We start from the raw sequence: 17,446 nt of genomic DNA, 5'->3' as shown, positions 1-17,446 counted from the left end.
CATACAAGACCTTGAGTGCAGTCGATCAGTTTGTATGGCAGCGATATGATATAGTGATTCGATATCAAAGTGTTTTTTATTTATTTTAGTATTGTCTTAGACAATAACTTCTGTCAAGTTTCAAGAAAAATTCTCGACAAATAAAAAAGTTTTCATACAAGACCTTGAGTGTGGTCGATCAGTTTGTATGGCAGCGATATGATATAAGTAGTAGGCCGATGTTGACGGTTGCGATAAATAAACATCCGCTTGTAGAGAATAGGACGTGTGCAAAATGTTGGAGCGATATCTCAAAAACTGAGGAACTAATTTATAGACAACCAGTCCGGCATGGCTAAGTGGTGGATCATTTATATGTATACATATATATATATATACTCTACAGTTTCTCTGATGTTTCCTTTTGGATGTTACAAATTTCGTGGCAGACTTAATCTGTCCTGTTCAGGGTATAAAAACCGCCTAAACGACAAAAGAATCACGAATTCTGCGAGCGTCGCAAAGCGGTGTCTTTATGAATAGCCAGCAGTTATGGTCAAAACGACAAAAGGTAAATCGAAAGCGTCATAAAATAACGCTACAGCGCTGACTGTGTGCATATATGTATGTGAGTGTGTGTGTAAATTTTTACGGCTTCGTATATTTTGAGGGAAACAAATTTGAAGCTGGCGAATTTCTGGTTTATTATTGCTAAAGTTGTTGCTGTAATTTTGGCATGTTATATGTTGTAGTTGTGTTGGTAATTGGCTTTTTGGTTGGTTAGTTGTTGTTTTTGGTTATTTCTTTTTTGTAGCGCTGTAGGTGCCAGCAACTACTGAAATCTACTTAAAGAAACTTGCAGCTCCACGAGCAACTGGCCATGTGGTCAGTAAGGCACTTTAACTTGTGCATTTATTTCTTATAAAATTGTGTTTAATTTTTTATTTCACATTTTTGTGCATTTAACCAATTTTTAAGGCACAGTGTAGCGGCAAAGTAAGGCATTGTTGAAACAAGTTATTAGCGACCGCGACCGAGAAAAGTGAGGAGCACCGCCGAAACGGCTTAAATGCTAAAATATTCGTAAATATTTTCAATTTTATGTATTTCCATGCTTTATTATGAAAAATCACTTTCACTTCAGTTGTATGTTTTGCATGTGTGTGTGTGTGTTTAAGCTGGCCATTGAAGCAAAAAGAAAATGTAATTTTTTCCATTTTTCATGGCTATTTTTAGCGCTCTTTTGTTATTTTTAAACTCCGATTTTCAATTGCTAACAACTTTTGTGCCGTTAACTAATATTTACTGCGCCCATTTTTTCGTTGTTGTTATGTTTTGCTTTGCAAAATTTTATAGTACACTCAATATTTTTTACATTTTTTTACTTGCTTTTACAAATTCGATTTTTAATATTTTTTAAATAATTTTTTTAATGCAATTAACTCCATGCGATTTTTTGAAATCATTTTTTTTGTATTACAACTTCCGCCTTATTATATGTTTTGTTGTCCCGAACGCACGCACGCAAAGTGGCTACTAAATGAAGCTGCTCACTGTCGCATTCGGAGAAGTGTCACTGTCAGTGCTTCACAACTCGATATTCACGTAGAAGTGGTATTGGCGCTCGAATAATAATTTAAATACAATTATATATAAAAAAATTTTAGTAACTAAATACATTCATTTGAGCAGGGAAGCTGCAATTAATATGTCCACTCCAGCGTGGAGAGAGCGTGAGCATCTTGTTGTTACTGTCGTTAACTGTTCGTGAGTGAGGTCACCTCTTCACCTCTGGTGGCGAAAAGGTTAATTCAATAAAGTATTGAAGCGCATATAATATCTAAATATGCACATTTAGGATGGATACTTTACACCAAAACTAGAAACTAGTCAAAAAGTCATCACATTTACACCAGGTAGGGCCATCATAGAGCACCTAACCTGAAGATTCCACATTTGCAAAGTTAGAAAAGTTATATGATGAGCCATTGAAACACTATGTGGCTGTGGTTGTGGTGGCAGAAAACTTTCCTGAAGTAATTTCGAGGAATGGTGTTGAGTTGGCAGTATTTGGCCGCATAAAAATGCGAAACCAATCCGGTTTCTTAGATCCGCCAATCGTGGGAATGTCATCTTTGCGAATGGCCAGCCTTCAGTCTGATGAGAGGGGATATATTCCACGGTTCCTAATGCTCCAACTTATGATGATTGGTCAGTTGTGGAAAAATTAGGTATTTTAACTAATCCACTGTGTTTCTGGATATGACTTAATTTGATTACCACCCGGAAACACAATTCGTCTAATGATTGCCTGAGTTCTGCCTCTTGCGGTTTCGCAATCCTGTGATAGCCATTGCAACCAACCAACCATCTCTGAAAAAATAACTCTCTAATTGAACTAGTTACTACGAAGTTTGTAACACCCCGAAGAAAACATCAGAGACCCTATAAAACATAGGCATATATGAATGATCAGCATGATGAGCTGAGTTGATTAGGCCAGGCCCGTCCGTGCGTATAGCTGCTTAAGTCGGCACGCCTCAGTAGTGCGTTGCGATTTTTACAATGGATAAAAGTATCGAACAAAGAATTTGTCTAAAATTTTGTATTTCTTACCAAATTTCGTGTTCGGAATCATTCTAAAAGTCAATGAGTGGTACAAAGCCTTCAAAAATGGTCGAGAAGTCGTTGAAGGCATGTCTCGTTCTTGACAACCTTCGATCTCTCCAACTGTTGAAAATATTAAGAAAGTGAAGGATATGGTGCTTGAAAATCGTCAGGCAAGTGTTAGAGAGATGTCTAAAGAGCTCGACATTTCGTTCGAATGATATCTGTGGATACTTTGGGTATGAAATGCGTTCTTTTTGGACATGCTGGATTGTTCCGATCCCACATTCATGGAGAGCATTATAACTGCCGCTGAGACATGATTATATGAGTTTGACAAGCAAACAAGTCAACCATCATCAAAATGGAACCCGCTCTCATTCGGTTGAAAATATTAAACAAAAGTCGCTGAATTAAATGAAGGCTATTCCAAAAAGTGTTTATGAAAAGTGTTTCGAGAACTGGAAAAATCGTTGGCTTAAGTGTATTGCATCTGGTGGGGATTACTTTGATATCGACAAAATAAATATTGATGAATAATTAAATATGTTGCGTTTTGTTTACAATTCTCGGGTTCTCTTTGGTCACAATATATTAAATTGTCAAATATCTCTCTTCCGCCTTTTTGTCTTTACGGAGCTACGTAGGCTCGGATGGCAGGTTTTATCGCATCCACCATATAGCCCGGACATAGCGCCAAGTGATTACCACCTGTTCCTGTCCATGGCGAACGCCCTTGTTGGTGTTAAGTTGAACTCAAAAGAGGCTTGTGAAAAGTGGCTGTCCGAGTTCTTCACAAATAAGGAGAGGGGCCGCTACGAGGGGGGTATTATGAAGTTGCCGTCTAAATGGAAACAGATTATCGAACGAAACGGCGTTACTTTGAACTAAATCCGTTCACTGTAACACTTTTTATAAAGCATTAAATAAAGAGCAAAAAAACGGAAGGGAGATATTTGACAACCTTATATATATAATATATTTTGCTTTAATTTTTAAGTTTGTTCAGTCTAAAAAGAATTTTTTTTCAAAAACATGTGTTGAAATCCTTTGCGCATGACTGTAATCGAAGTATTTTTTAATGTAACAGCACCCAAACGATAGCACATGTATACTTGTATGTATATCTGTCTATATATTATATGTAACACCAAATCGAGTTAAGCGCTTTTCAAAATTGACTAAACTACCAAAACGTCGGAATGAATATCGCGCAATTGTAATGCTGGTGCACACAATAAGCGAGTACAAAATGAAAACAACAAAAATTTGGGTGAAGGGAAGTGAGGAAATGCCGCGTGGTTAGCTAATCGACCTACTGAGTAGGAAATGCAAGCGTAACGACGAAATATCGCGTGTGTGCGGCGCTTGAAAAGGCCAAATAAATTAAAGTTATTTTTCATACTGCTGTAAAGTTAATGCGGATATATACGTAAAGTATATTTGTATGTTTGATTATAAGTGATTATATATGTATATGTGTGTGAGTGTGTTTGCATTTGCGTTGCAAAAGCAGTAAAAAATCTATGCAAATAATGAAATTAATAAACCGAAAAGTTTGGCAGCCAGAATCAAATTGATTGGGGTCTTTGCGCCAGCTCAAGGAAAAACGCCAAACACTCTGCTATGCTCTGCTATGCACGCATATGTGTGTGTGTAAACATAGATAAAGCTGGCTAATATTAAGGCGTCAATGGAAAAGATTAAAAAAAAAGTACCAAAAACAACTTATTGCTGTATTTGCAAGCAGCAAATAGATAAAAGGAGATAACATTAAATTAAAAATGCCCACAATGTCTTAACTGCCTACAGCGATGGTGATAAATTATGTCAGACAAGCGTAAGAGCACCTTAAAAATAAAGAACTTATTAAAGCGCAAACGAATCAAATGACAAAAGTAAATAAATAAAAAATATTTATTTTTTGCTTTTGCTTTTTTTATTAACAGAAAACACAGTGTTGCGAGTTCAAAGCCCGCCTACGCCCACTAAATCGATCGAAACATTGCAGCTGCTACAAGTATTGTAAGTTTAGCGTGGCTCATGCATGTGTGTGTGTGTGTAGCAAAGTAATGCTTTGACTCAACCAAGAATTGACCGCTAATCGGTTGTGTCGCGACGCGTGCACAGAATCGCTTGAAAGCTGCGCAGTTGTTGTATTTCTTTTTGGCATTTTGCTAGCTTTGCGCTTACAGCCATAAACACGTATGAATGTGAGTGTGTTTGTGTGCAATATAATTTATAAACCTTTTGGCTCGCAAGCACTCAAAGAGACACGCTTAATTTGGGAACAGTTAATTGACCTTGATTGCGTTGAAAAGCGCGCATTTTTTGGTTTTGTTTTAGCTTTTCGCCGCGCGGTGCGCGCTTTCGACGCAACAACGCAATACTGGGCCAAGAAGGTATATGTGTCGCTGTGACGCTTAAGCGAGTAAATAGGAAAAGTTTAATTTATATACATATATGTAAGCACTCATGACTATTTCAGAGACTGCGCTTGGTTGGTGGTGACGTTGAAGTAGGTAAATGCAGCTGCAACTACAAAAGGGGCGGAAATTTATAATGAACTTGTGTAAATATACAAAAATTATTTTTTGTCAGTGAAAGCATCAGACAGCTTCGAATTTTCCATTGGGCGCTTATGCAACACAGTTATTGACCTTTTAAATATTTATCAGCAATTAATTGCTAGCCCTAAGTAGCGCGCGCAGCGATCGCAGCTGCGTCAGATGATTACAGCTGTTTAGAGCGAAAGTCAACAAAATGCAACGACGCGTTTCACGCTGTCAACTTTTATATGACACAACGCTTTTGAAAACCTCGAAAAAACACACCGAAAGCCCAAGTCAATAAAAGTTAATTGCATACAAGATAATTGTAATTATGCTTTCACATATTTCACGCCTAACTGATAAGCATTTTTATAGCTAAAATAAACTGATATACCGCGGAACAGATAAATAATATATAAATACAACATATAAAATTAAAATGAAAATAATAGTGCGCTTACCACCCGACATATTCAAGCGCTTGCGCGCATCACGCTTCGAGTAGAGGAAATGCTGCAAACCCAAGCTGGCGCTGGACTTTTTCGCGCTCAAGGAAGCGCTGGCGCGACTCGCTAAGCTCGGTGAACGATAACGCGCGCTCTTCGCGCTACCACCGGAGCTGTAATTGAGCGCGCCTTGTGATTTGGTGAGTGGCGTCGAGGTGGCGATTGTGGTTTGTGCAGCGTTGACGCTGACATTCGACGCAGTTGTTGCGCCCATACTTGTTGTGGGTAGACGTGGCAATGAGTTAGTGCTGGCCACTTGCGTAACACCGTTTAAGCTACGCGGTAATGTTGAACGCGCACCGAATGTGTCCTCATCCGATGAATCCGATTCGTAGATGGCATCTGGCACGCTCGAGCGTCGCACATCTTTGCAATCATTGGTGGTAACCCAGGGTTTGGCCGGTGATGCCTCCAGCTCTTGATGCCGTTCATCGCCGCCACCGATACTGCCGCACGAGCGCACACGATCTAGTTGCTCGCGACTCATACTCTTGTGGTTGAACAACAGATCACCTGCCGAACGACGCTTTGCAACGGCCAAAGCGGACGCAGACGATGAGTTGTCACGATCGAGTTGACTGAGTTTCGTTCTGGAATCGCCATTAGCCAGTAATGCCGATTCAAAACTACCGCGCCACGAGAAACGTTCATAATCGCTGGCGACGCCACACTCCTCGCCGGCGGTATCGCTGACACCGCTGCTCGACTGATGATGGTGTGGACGTGTCGCCCCTGTACTGCTACCGCTTACGCTGCTGCTACATGCTGCCGATGTCGAGGCTGAGTCGAGCAGTAGATCGTGTGATTTGCTACGCGCGAGATTATTCGCTTCGTCTTGTAGCGCTTTGTTCGATTTCGTTTGATGTGACAAATGATGCGGCTGGTGTAGGTGGTGTTGATATGCGAAATGTTGTTGTGTTGTGTGATGTGTGTTGCGCGTCGATTTCGCTTGGTCGCCACTCTCTGAGGGGCTCTCTTCTTCATCCTCCGTGGTAGTAATGGATATTTTGGCTTGTAGTCGTTTGTGGTGGTTGCGTTGTGGCGCAATTGGTGAATTGGTGCCGTGCGAATCATTACCGCTGTTCACCTCGTGCATAAGCGCGACAAGCCGTGTGCCGATGTGCTGCATTACCTTGGCAAACAGTTGCGGAGAACGTTCTACGCTTTGTGTGCTTCCGGTTGAAATTTGATCTTCTTCCACAGTGCGCTTTGTGTCGACGTCCTCTGCGCTGGCTGGTGGCAGCTCAACCGTGGCTTGCGTTGTAGTTGTATTATTTGCATTTCCCACAGCGATTTTCGAGAATGACGCCACTAATTTCTGATATACCAGCGCTGTGTCCGGATTCAGTCCGTGTGTATCGACCTCAAGCAGACCGCCGTCTCCGCGATCACCTTCCTCGTCTATCTCGAATTTGTTTATAATTTGTTGGCAACTTGCGGAGATTTGCTCCTTTAATTCGCCTTTACGACGATTGCTGCCTTCGAGATCGGAGCTGGTATAATCGGAAGAGTCGCATGAGTCGGACCACGTGTCTTCACTGCTTAAGTATTCAACAATTTCGCGCACTTGTTCATCATTTATGCCCGGCACTGTTTTCATCAGGCGTGTGAGCTCATTCTCGAAGTATGCTAGTTGTGGTCTTGTCTTCATGCGCCGCACCGAAATAGGTGTGGTTTGATTGGGTGTGGTACCCTTTGAGTTATTTGCAGAACCGTAGTTCTGTTGCGCATTGGCAGTGGCGACCACAAGTGTTTTGAAGAACTGACGCATCTTCGACATCATCAAGTTGGTCTCTTCATCCGAGCTCCAGTTATTGAAACTATCCTTTCGCACCAAACTTGCATTGGCGGTGGGTGGCAGTGGTGGCTTCAGCGTAAGCCCATCTGGCTGCAGCGTTGTTGTTGAGTCATTTGGCGTAGTAATGCGCACCTCGGGCAAAACGATAGTTTCACTAGTGACGTTTAGTGGCGATTCCTTTACCTCTTCGATCTGTTCCAGCGCTGTAGGCGATTTCGTACGTACTGCCGCGCTGGTCGTTGGCAATTCAGTTTCGGGCGATTTAAGCAGATCGTCATTGCTGCCTACAAAACCGCTATCACGGCTATGATGTTGCTGTTTCTTAGCTTGTGCGCTGCTAATGGAGCCGGGTGTGGGTGTGCGACATTCGGCATTTGTCGCACCTGACTTGCCTGCATCCTCGGCTGAGTCATGTAGTTTCTTCTCATCCAACGAGTCATGACGCTTACGCACTTGTTTCTTACGTTTAATCGTATCCGAAGAATTGCTCTCGAATGCCTTCTCGCCACCACTGCTTATATGCAGTACGGTGTCATCGCATGCTTCCGATTCGGAAGAGTCTAACAGATCGCTGGCAGTGGATGGTATGAGACTCGGTTCGAGTGAGTCGGCAGGCAAGGATTGCGAATCGACCAGCAGATTGTCCAAAGAGGAATTATGTGAACGCGGTGTGCCACGTGCACGTACCAAACGTTTACGTCGCTGACTGGGACTGGGATGACCTTCACTATCACTGCCCACGCTACCGCTCTCATCGGATTCGTTTTTATCGCTTGCGCTGAAACCCATAAAACCGGAAAGGAAGTACTTCTCCAAACGCGATGATGCGAGCTCTGCCGCGCTATTACTATCGTTTGCATTCTCTTCCGGCACGCCAAGCGAATCTAGGCCTTCCGAACATTCACTGCTCACCTCAGATGCTGTGTCGTCGCCACGCGTGTCAATCGAGCTCATCACTTTGCCATCACCTAGATCGAAGAAGAAATACTTTTCCAAATCGGAGGCCGACAAGCGATTATGATGATTGATGGTGCGTTGTCGGCGTCGCTCCAACTCATCCAACTCCTCACCGCAATCTTCAGCGCCACGCAATGAGGCGACCTCACTTTCTTCACAACTCTCCTCCACTATCGTGTGCAAGGTGAAGTCAATAGTGGAACGATGATAGCCACGCAATTCCTCTTCGCGATCGATAAACATGCCATTCGCCGCAACGGTATCATCGCCATCCATACTTAGATCCTCCGAATCGGATGCAGTTGGCGTCGTGTCATCACCGAAATCTTCATCCCCACGATGACTGATTTCCTCTACCCAAGAGTCATCGTCCGCTAGTCCGTCCTCCAAGCAAACAGCTTTCGTCTTCGAGTTATGCTCATTATCTAGAAAATCCGCATCGTCGTCCGCACCGGCTCTACTGCTGCGACCGCTGCCACGGCCATTCGAAAGATTGTCGAAATCCTCCTCTTCCGAATCACCGTAGATAATCTTCTGATCACGTAGCAAATCCACAGTATTCACGGGAAAATGTGCCTGTTCGCTGGCGTTCATGTCGTAAGACAACGTCACCCTGCTATTATTGTTGTTGTTGCTAATCGTATTGCGAACAGCTGGCGACGAAACATACAGCAGGGCGGAGGAGGACGAGGCGGAAGGCGATTTCAGTGAGTCATCAGCGCCATCTACTCTGTGGTTATTAGCGCTGCTGGCGTTTCTTGCGGCTATGCTGTGTACATCGCTGAAACTTGTTCTTTGCTGTGCTGAAACTGCGGGGGAACTACTAACGTGATTTGCATGACTGCTATTACTGTTCGGCGCGTTCGCTTCATAACCACTCAAACGTATAATACTACCACCATTCGCGCTGCTACCAACACAATCAGCGCCATCCATACCACCACCACCAACACCAAGACCACCAAGTCGATTCTCATGTGTTTGTATGGCTTGTTTGACGCGTGTAGCCGCAGATTCTATTGTCGTTATTGTTGTTGTGGTAGTGGTGGTTGCTGTGTTGTTGTTGCTGGCCAAATGCGCTTTGTCCAGAAATGCAACGCTAGCATTGCTGTTGGCCAGCAGTTCATTGCCGTTACCGATTTGTCCGTTGTCTTTTGTAATCATGATTAAGCTGCGATATTTGGCCGAAAGTGAAGTGGAGGGACTCACGCTCGCGGCTGTGGGTGCAGAAGAATTGGCGTTGAATTTCGTGCGCGTGGTGGGTGCGGTCGCGTCACCAAAAATACTATCGAATTGTCTGCTACCACTAAAGGTTTCGTTGTTGACACTAAAATAGGGTGCGTATGTGTTGTGTGCCGCCCCTGCGCCTGCCGTTGTTACTACCGCTCCTAAGTCGCGTTCAGCGTATTCCGCACGAGCGCTTGATGACGCTATAATGGACGCTGGCTTTAGTTGTTCTTTCGAAGCGTTTACGCGCTCGTACTCGTCGTCGTACGAGTATGTGCTTTCTGCTTGACCCGCGCGCTCGTCGTAACCGCGTTCACGTACACGCTCGCGCTCGTAGCCTTTTTCGCTAGCGTTTTCTATTATTTGGTTATTCACTACCACCACTTTGGCGTTAACTTTATGATTGGCCTTTGTAACACTTTTATCGTTGTGGCTATTATTTTCAATTTTGCCAGACTTTTGTTGATTCTCGTTCCCTTCGTCCTCGTTAGCACTATGCGCTGCTTCGCGCTTTTCCACACTTAAAACACACGCGCTTACACTATTACTACCAACTTGTGTGTTGTTGCTATTATTATTTGATTTATTTTGCACTAACGCCACTTCGCGCGATTTATCTTCTTCACCTTGATTGCGTTCGTTTTCTACGCTTTGTGCTTGTGCACTTTGCTTGTCGCGTATTTGTAAAATTGCACTGCCACTTTGTGTAGAATTTGACAAAACAGCACCGTCACTATCGAACTCACTATCACCAGCACCGTCACCGTCACCGTCGTTGCGGTCCTTCGCGTTTAACATTTCATTTTCAACTAAACACAACGAGTTGGCCAAAACACTAGCGGACGCTGCGCGTACGACTTCCACGGCCGCTGTCGCAGCTGCGTTCACCTGAGCTCGGCCCGAACGCGTCGACACGATGTTAGCCACTTCATTGACGGTATTGTCGTCGTCGTTGTTGTTGTTGTTTTTAGTGTATGTAGTGACGTTTCCATGTTCGTGCTCTTCATTGTTGTGAATTATTGCTTTTGATGTTGCTATCTCAGCCGGCGCGTCTCTCGTCCCGCTCTCACAAGCCAGCTGACGCTCTTGTGCCGTTTCGTTAATTTGCAAACTCAACTCTTCAGCTACCTGCGCGCACTCTTGCGCTTCCAGTGTTGGATGCCAAGCCACTGCTGCTGGCGACTGCGCTGCCGCGCCGTCACTCAACATAAGCGTGGCTTGGTAAACACTTTGCTCAGGTGTTTTATGCCTTTGCTCGTCGCTTTTCGCAAGTGCATTTGCGTTGTTTATTGTTGTTGTCGCTGTGTTATTAGTTGTAGTTGCTGGCATACTCGTTGGCTCTAGCGAGTCCATAAAACAGCCGGAGAGCGATTGCGGCGGCGCTAGTTCATTAGTCGTTTTGCACGCTTCGCTGAATCTTCCCAGCCATGCTGGTCGTTGTAGTGGCTGTAAGTACTCTTCTTCGCTTTCTTCTTCTACAACCGTTTTTTCTTCAACTTTATCTTTTACTATGTTTTCTTTGCTTTGTTTGTAGTTTACATTGGCGCACTGCTCAGCTGTTCGGCTCGTACCTGTGCTCATACCTGTTTTCTGTGGTTCCAGCTCGTTCGCGCTTAGTGTTGTTGGCCTTTTGTTTGTCGTCGTCGGCGGCTCATTTACATGGGCTTCTTCAGTTTTATTATCTGCTTGAAGTGCCACCTTTTGTAGTTGCTCTGCAGTTGTTGTTGTTATCTTTTTGTTTTGCTTTTGTTTTAAGTTTGCCGTTTGTGTGCTGTTATCCTCGCCTTCTTCTTTGTTTTCATCACAAACAACAATGCGATTATCGCCTTTCGTCACCGTAGTATTGTCAGCGCCTTTTTGTTGTTGTTTTTGCGCTTCTTCAATTTCAGTCACATTCAGTGTTTCTTTTCCATTAGAATCACTTGCTTGCTTCTCAGAAGTCTGGCGCTCTTTACCTGTTTCACCAACCTGAGCGGCAGTCAAGCGGCGCGGCTCACATACAGCGCGTTGGTCTGCCTTCAGCGCCTTCTCTGAATTTGCTTGTTTTGCAGCACGTTGTTGCTCAAGTACTTTTTCATTTTCTTGATTTATTTCTGTATTTTCTTCCTCCACTTTGGCGTGTTCCTGTGCCGCGCTATCGTTGCACTCGTTGTTTGCTTTGTTGTTGCGCGCTTGTCCCTCTACCTCAGCCGCTTCGTCGGCACTCAACATTTTTACATTCGCTGCAAGTACTTCGTTTCCACCAATTATTGCTTCCCCCATTGTTGTCGTCGCAAGCTTTGTGTTGTTGGCTGTTGTTCTAGTTGTTTCTTTTATACTTGTTGTAGTAGCACCACAACCTATTTGCAAACTATTTTTAGCTTCATGCCCGACCATATCGCACTCGTAATGCTGTTGGCGCTGTGCTCGCGTTTCGTCGCCGCGTGCAAAACCAGCTGCCCCCAGTGGTCGCGCACCGCTCACTTCGCCGACGCCGCCGCCGCTAACATTGTGCGCGTCCCTATTAGTTGCGTCATCATTGCAAACAGCAGCAATGGCGCGCGCGTCATCGCTTTTGTGCGCTTCTGTATTGTTCTGTGCCGCGCCATTGTCGTCATCGCTTAAGGCGCGCTCAGGTGTCACCGTCGCTGCGGCGGTGGAAGAAGACTTTGAAATGCTAGGCGGCGTAATTGTAGTAGCGGATGTGTAATCCACCAGCGCTGCACTATTTAGCGCGCCTTCAGTGGTGGTGGCCGAAGACAGATGGTCTTTGTTGATTTCTTGTACGCCGCGTCGTAATTTTTGCAATTTCAGTTCGAGCTCAGAGTTCTGTTTTGTCAGCGCCAACAAGCGATTAACGTCGTTCGAAATGCTATGCAACTCATCGCAGGCTTCTTGTGTGTCTATTTCCCAATCGTGTGCAGTTGTTGTTGGTGCGCTTACGCCAGCACCATCAGCGCGCATCAGCGTTTCGCCAGTACATTCAAAGCATTTGTTTGTTTTTGTTGCGCTGAAATCAAACGAAATCGTTGGCGCGTCTGTTGTGTTTGCTGTGGCAAGTTTTGGCATTGCAACAGCTGTTTTGCTATCTAAATCTGTTTTAATTTCTGCTTGATTTTTTGCTGCTATTGTTGTAAAATCTGTTTTCATTGTTGTTGTTTTATCGTTTGTATCGGCGTGTGCTGCTTTTAATTGCTCTAATTGTTGCGTTGTACGATCGCTTGATTTTCTGCATTGCATGTGGCTTTCTTCAGCGTTTTTGTTGCTTTCATTGTTTTTGCTTATGTTTTTATTGCCATTGGCGCTAGCCATGTCTGTCTCACTTGCCACTTTCTTGCTAACTGTGCCACCAATAGCGCGCGCTCTATTACTACTGCCCGACGCCGTCGCCGTGCACTTTTTACGTTCGCGTTCGCGTTCACCCAGCGCTTGCCGCTCCGCCTCTTCGTCGTTCAAGAGACGCATCGCATGCAACACCACACCGCCATTACCGTTCGCTTCATTATCGGTTTCGCCGCCAACGACAATAATACAATTGGCAATCTCATCGACCGATGTTGCCACATATTTGCCAGCAACATGTCCGCGTTCACTTTTGACTGCCTTGCACATACGATTATTAGCGGCAACATCATCGTCACCGTCGTCATCATCATCATTATCATTGTCGCTTTGGTACTCAGCATCATTATGCGCATTCCGTTCATTGTCGCTAGTGCTCGTATCATCACTCTCACTTTCATCTGCCATATGCCAACCGCTTGCCGTTGCGCCCGCATCTTCTTCACTAATGACCTTCACCGAATTCAAGACAATGCCACAATCGGGACGCTCAGTGTCCGTATCATTGTCGGATGAGTCTTCGAGATTGGCATCCGATGATTGTGAATCATTTTCGCTAGATGTCGAAGCGCCACGTCGTCGGTGCGCGCGTGGCACCGGATTCACCACGAATACTTTAGAGAAATGTTTGCTTTTGGGTCGTCTATCGGCTATGGTGCCCGTATCATCGGTGTCGATCGACTCGGACGAACTCGAACTATTGGTTGTTGTGTTCTCGCTGCTCGTATTGGTATTCTGATCCTTTGCTGAAGTGGCGGAACTACGTGAATGTGTGCGCCTAACGCGCGCATATGGTTCGTCAGCGGCGCTGGTCGCCAATACATCGCCATCCTCATCGTCATCGTCCAAATGGCTTACGATGAGCGCTTCGATGCCCGCCACACTGGCGATGTCATAACTGCGCTGTACCGAGGGTCGCGCGCCGGACGCAGCTCCTGCGGCGCTGGACGTGCGGCTCTTTGACTTGTATTCCTTTTCGTTACTGTCACTCAAATCTGTATCTGTATCGCCGCTATCTGCCGATTCGGCATCTGAAGACGAGAATACATTTTCACTTTGTAGATAGCCGCCAGCCGTTGTGGCATCGCTCTTCAATTTACCAATCGAAATCATGGCGCTGTAGGATTTGGTTTGTTTGCCGCGCTTCTTTGTAGTATTATTGAATTGCTGGAAGAACGCTTGTTCGTTTTCGAAAAGATTTTCTTCTTCCTTTAGTGGTATTAACAAAAGTAATTCGACATTTTCCTGCAGCTGTTGTGATCGTTCTGCTGTAGTTCTGGTCGCCTTCACTGCAGTCTTACAAGTGCTCGCTTTAGTGTTCAGACGATAACTAGTTTCAGCTACGCGCTGACGTTTGCTGCCAGCGCCTTGCTCAATTCCTTTCACGTCTGCAACAGCGCTGTTGGCGTCATGCACATAGTTAGTTGTCGCGCTGACGCTGTGCGCTTTACCAACATCACTATTTCCGCTCCGCGAAACAACCACCTTTTCCTCTGTGTCAGCGTTGTCAGCGCTGACGTGCAAAGCACTATTGCTGCCGCCACTGGTGTTGTGGTTAGTCCAAGTGGTGGTGGTGGTGGAATTACTATAAGTGCTGGCGTCCACGCTGTTCGCCAAACAAGTTCTTGCCGCTGCGCTATTGTTGTTGGCTACCTTAAGTTTATATTGATTTTGTTTGCCTGCTGTCGCTTTTTCTACTTTAACCGTGTGACTACAGCATTGCGCCGCCGGACATGTGTTTAAGCTTTGCTCACCGTCGTTTAGCTCGTCGTAGCAATACGGCGCCGCCGCTGCTTGTTCTACCAGGCGATCCCCGCTCTGACTGCGGCTGCGCGCTGATGCTGCGACCGATTGTCGCGCTGCCGAATTTACTTCAACGTCGGCGCTTTTTCTTGCTACACCTTTTGCTGCTCTTTGCAAGGCAATTGGTATGGTTGATGTTGGTTTTGTTGTTTTCACGACTTGTTTGGTGGCTAGCGCGTTGCTATTTGTTTGTTTTATATTCTGGTCACTCCGTGACGACGACGATGACGATGATGACGACGACGACAACGACGCCTCATTCGTCTTTTCAGCAAGCGCGCTGCTCCAGTCTCGGTCTGTGTCACTATTAATATTAGTTTTATTTTTCTGGTTTTTGCTATTGCTCTTATTATTGTAGTTGCTGTTGTTCTTGTATTGTTGTTGTTGTTTTTGTTGGTTAACTATGTTTGCGGTGCGTATGGCAGTACAAGTTTTAACATAGCCGCTGTTTGTTTCGTCGCGGCCTACCTGTCCGCCTGCAAGTTTTTCTTGCAAATGCGCAAACTCGTTTGGCTCCACACTTTTTTCAGCTGTTTTTAATGATAACCTTTGCCGTTGTTGTTGTTTGTTATTTTCTGGGAAGCGCTGGCTAGCGCTATGGGTAGATGTACAACTATTTGCCAATAATTGCCATTCAGCGGCGGTTGCTTCCTCTTCTATGCCCTCAGCGTCCTCAGCGCTTTCGCAGTCGCTGCGCTTATCAACTGTAGCGTTCGCGGAAATTTCGATATCAACGTTCGGTTGTTGTAAAAGCTGTTGCTGCTGTTTATCGGTACTGCGCGCACGACTCCGTACTTTTTTATAATCACTAAAGTGTGTTGTTGTTGTTGCTCTTGTTGTGCGCTGGCCATCTACAAATGTGGGCGTTTCATTTTCAAGTGTTTCACACGCGTTCACCTCGGCAAAAACGTGCTGATCCGTCTCACTGAAAGCACGACTCGACCGCGTCGACGGTTTTGTTGCTACTAATATTGGTGGTTCGCGCAAACCAAACGCCAACTGCTCGCCACATTTAGCTTCAGTATTGTTGTAGTTGTTGCCGTTGTTTGTGTTGGTATAACTTGGTGTTTTGTTGCTTTCTTGACTGACAGCTGTGGATTGGTGCTGCACCATTAATGTGTTGGTGGCAGTGTTGTTTGTGGTTTGTGAGCCAAAGTTGTTGTTATTATTTAGTTGTTGCTGCTGTTGTTGTTGGTAGATTGTTTGCTGTTGCTGCAGGCTGTTTGCCGCAAACCGGCTCAAACTACCGAATTCGCCCAAACCACTGCTGGTCAATGTCTCCAAGCTGCCAGCTGTGGCTGTTGTGCCATACCCAGATGACGAAGCCTGCGAATACGTGGAGGCGCTCAGTTCTGGCGTGGATGACTTGAAACCGGCGCGCGCCAGTCTTGCCTGCATACCCAACAAAGGCGCGCCGCTACCGCCACCTTCATCAACAGTTAGTTCACCGGATTTGCCGGCGCTCAGCTGTTGATAGTTGGCCGCATTCGAATAGGCTGCCACCACTGCCGCCGCAGCGGCTGCTTGTAGATTGTTGGCCGCTACGTCGGTGTGCTGCGCCAAACCGGGTCCTGCTGTGCACCAGAGCTTCTGCAGCGAGGCGCGCAATTGTTCATCTTTGTCCATAATGTTAAGTATGTCTGAATGGCTGGCGGCATGCGTATTAGCTGCGCCCTTCAACAGTTCGTTGGGGTGCCAGCTGTGAAAGGCGGCCATGGGCACTGGTATCGGCACCGGCACCGGTATGGGCACATATTGCGGTTGTGGCTGCGGCGGTGCGGTGTGCGGCGCTTGTGTAACGCCACCACAACTACAGACACCCAGTGGCGTTGTGGCTGTGTTCTCCTGTATTTGCTTGGCCGCGGCATGATGATGATGTCGATAGTGATGATGATGATGGTGATGTTTGCTTTCTTTGCCCACAAAACGCGTTTTGATGCGTGTCTTCATGCTCAACTGATGATGTTGCTGTTGCGGCTGCTGCTGCTGACGACCAGTCGCACTGATGTTTGGCGTGCCGGCGGTTGGTGCACGCACGAAATAGCCATCGGAGCTGGTTTGTGAAGAACTTTCACCTTGCATGAGCAGCTCCTCATCGGTGCCGGTGTCACTTTCGCGTATGCGCGGACAATAGACAAGCGATTTGCGGTAAAGCAGTGGCGATTCGGTGGGCGAGGCGGTGCTCTCGCTAGACTTAAAGTCACGCATTACGCCGTTACGACGCGTGACCAACGGCGAGGCGCACGGTGAGTAGATGATTTGTTTGGTTATGGAGCCGCTGGTGCAAATCATTGATGGCTCAAAGTAATCCCAATCGCAGTCGTCTATCGTAATGCTGCTGTAGTTGTGTGTGGATGAAGTGGTGGAGCTGCTATCGTCGAACTCCTCATCCTTGCCGGAGGACGATGAGTCGGAGGAGTTAATGAAGACAAGCTTAAATTCCTCAGCATCCACATTGTAGTGTTGGTGATTGAATGTTATCGATTTTAATTCCAATTCGGAGGAGGTCTCCATATCGTAGGCATCTGTGCGGAGTGAAAGGAGCACGGAAAGTGGTCAGTTGCTAGTTTATTATTTGCTTGCAAAGTTGGGTGGTTTACATAGTTAGCCAAATCCCATGTTTTACGTGTAAGTACATGTACTTCCATTACGGTTAGTTTTTTTTTAGAAAGCACACCATTTATTAGTAAGTATTA

General features: G+C 45.5%; 1 protein-coding gene across 1 annotated transcript in view; it reads right to left on the bottom strand.

Moving 5' to 3' along the window:
• The window catches only part of LOC120773612, a 138,558-nt gene that overhangs the window by 21,084 nt on the left and 100,028 nt on the right, over nt 1–17,446 (bottom strand). Inside the window, exon 11 of the mRNA XM_040102649.1 lies at nt 5,600–17,275. Coding sequence (XP_039958583.1) covers nt 5,600–17,275 — 11,676 coding nt within the window. The remainder of the gene's footprint in view (nt 1–5,599; nt 17,276–17,446) is intronic.

The sequence above is a fragment of the Bactrocera tryoni genome, chromosome 1 (genome assembly GCF_016617805.1).
Source record: "Bactrocera tryoni isolate S06 chromosome 1, CSIRO_BtryS06_freeze2, whole genome shotgun sequence".
In the NCBI taxonomy this organism is placed as follows: Eukaryota; Metazoa; Arthropoda; class Insecta; order Diptera; family Tephritidae; genus Bactrocera; species Bactrocera tryoni.
The sequence above is the reverse complement of the archived record's forward strand: the minus strand, read 5'-3'. Positions and strand labels throughout refer to the sequence as shown.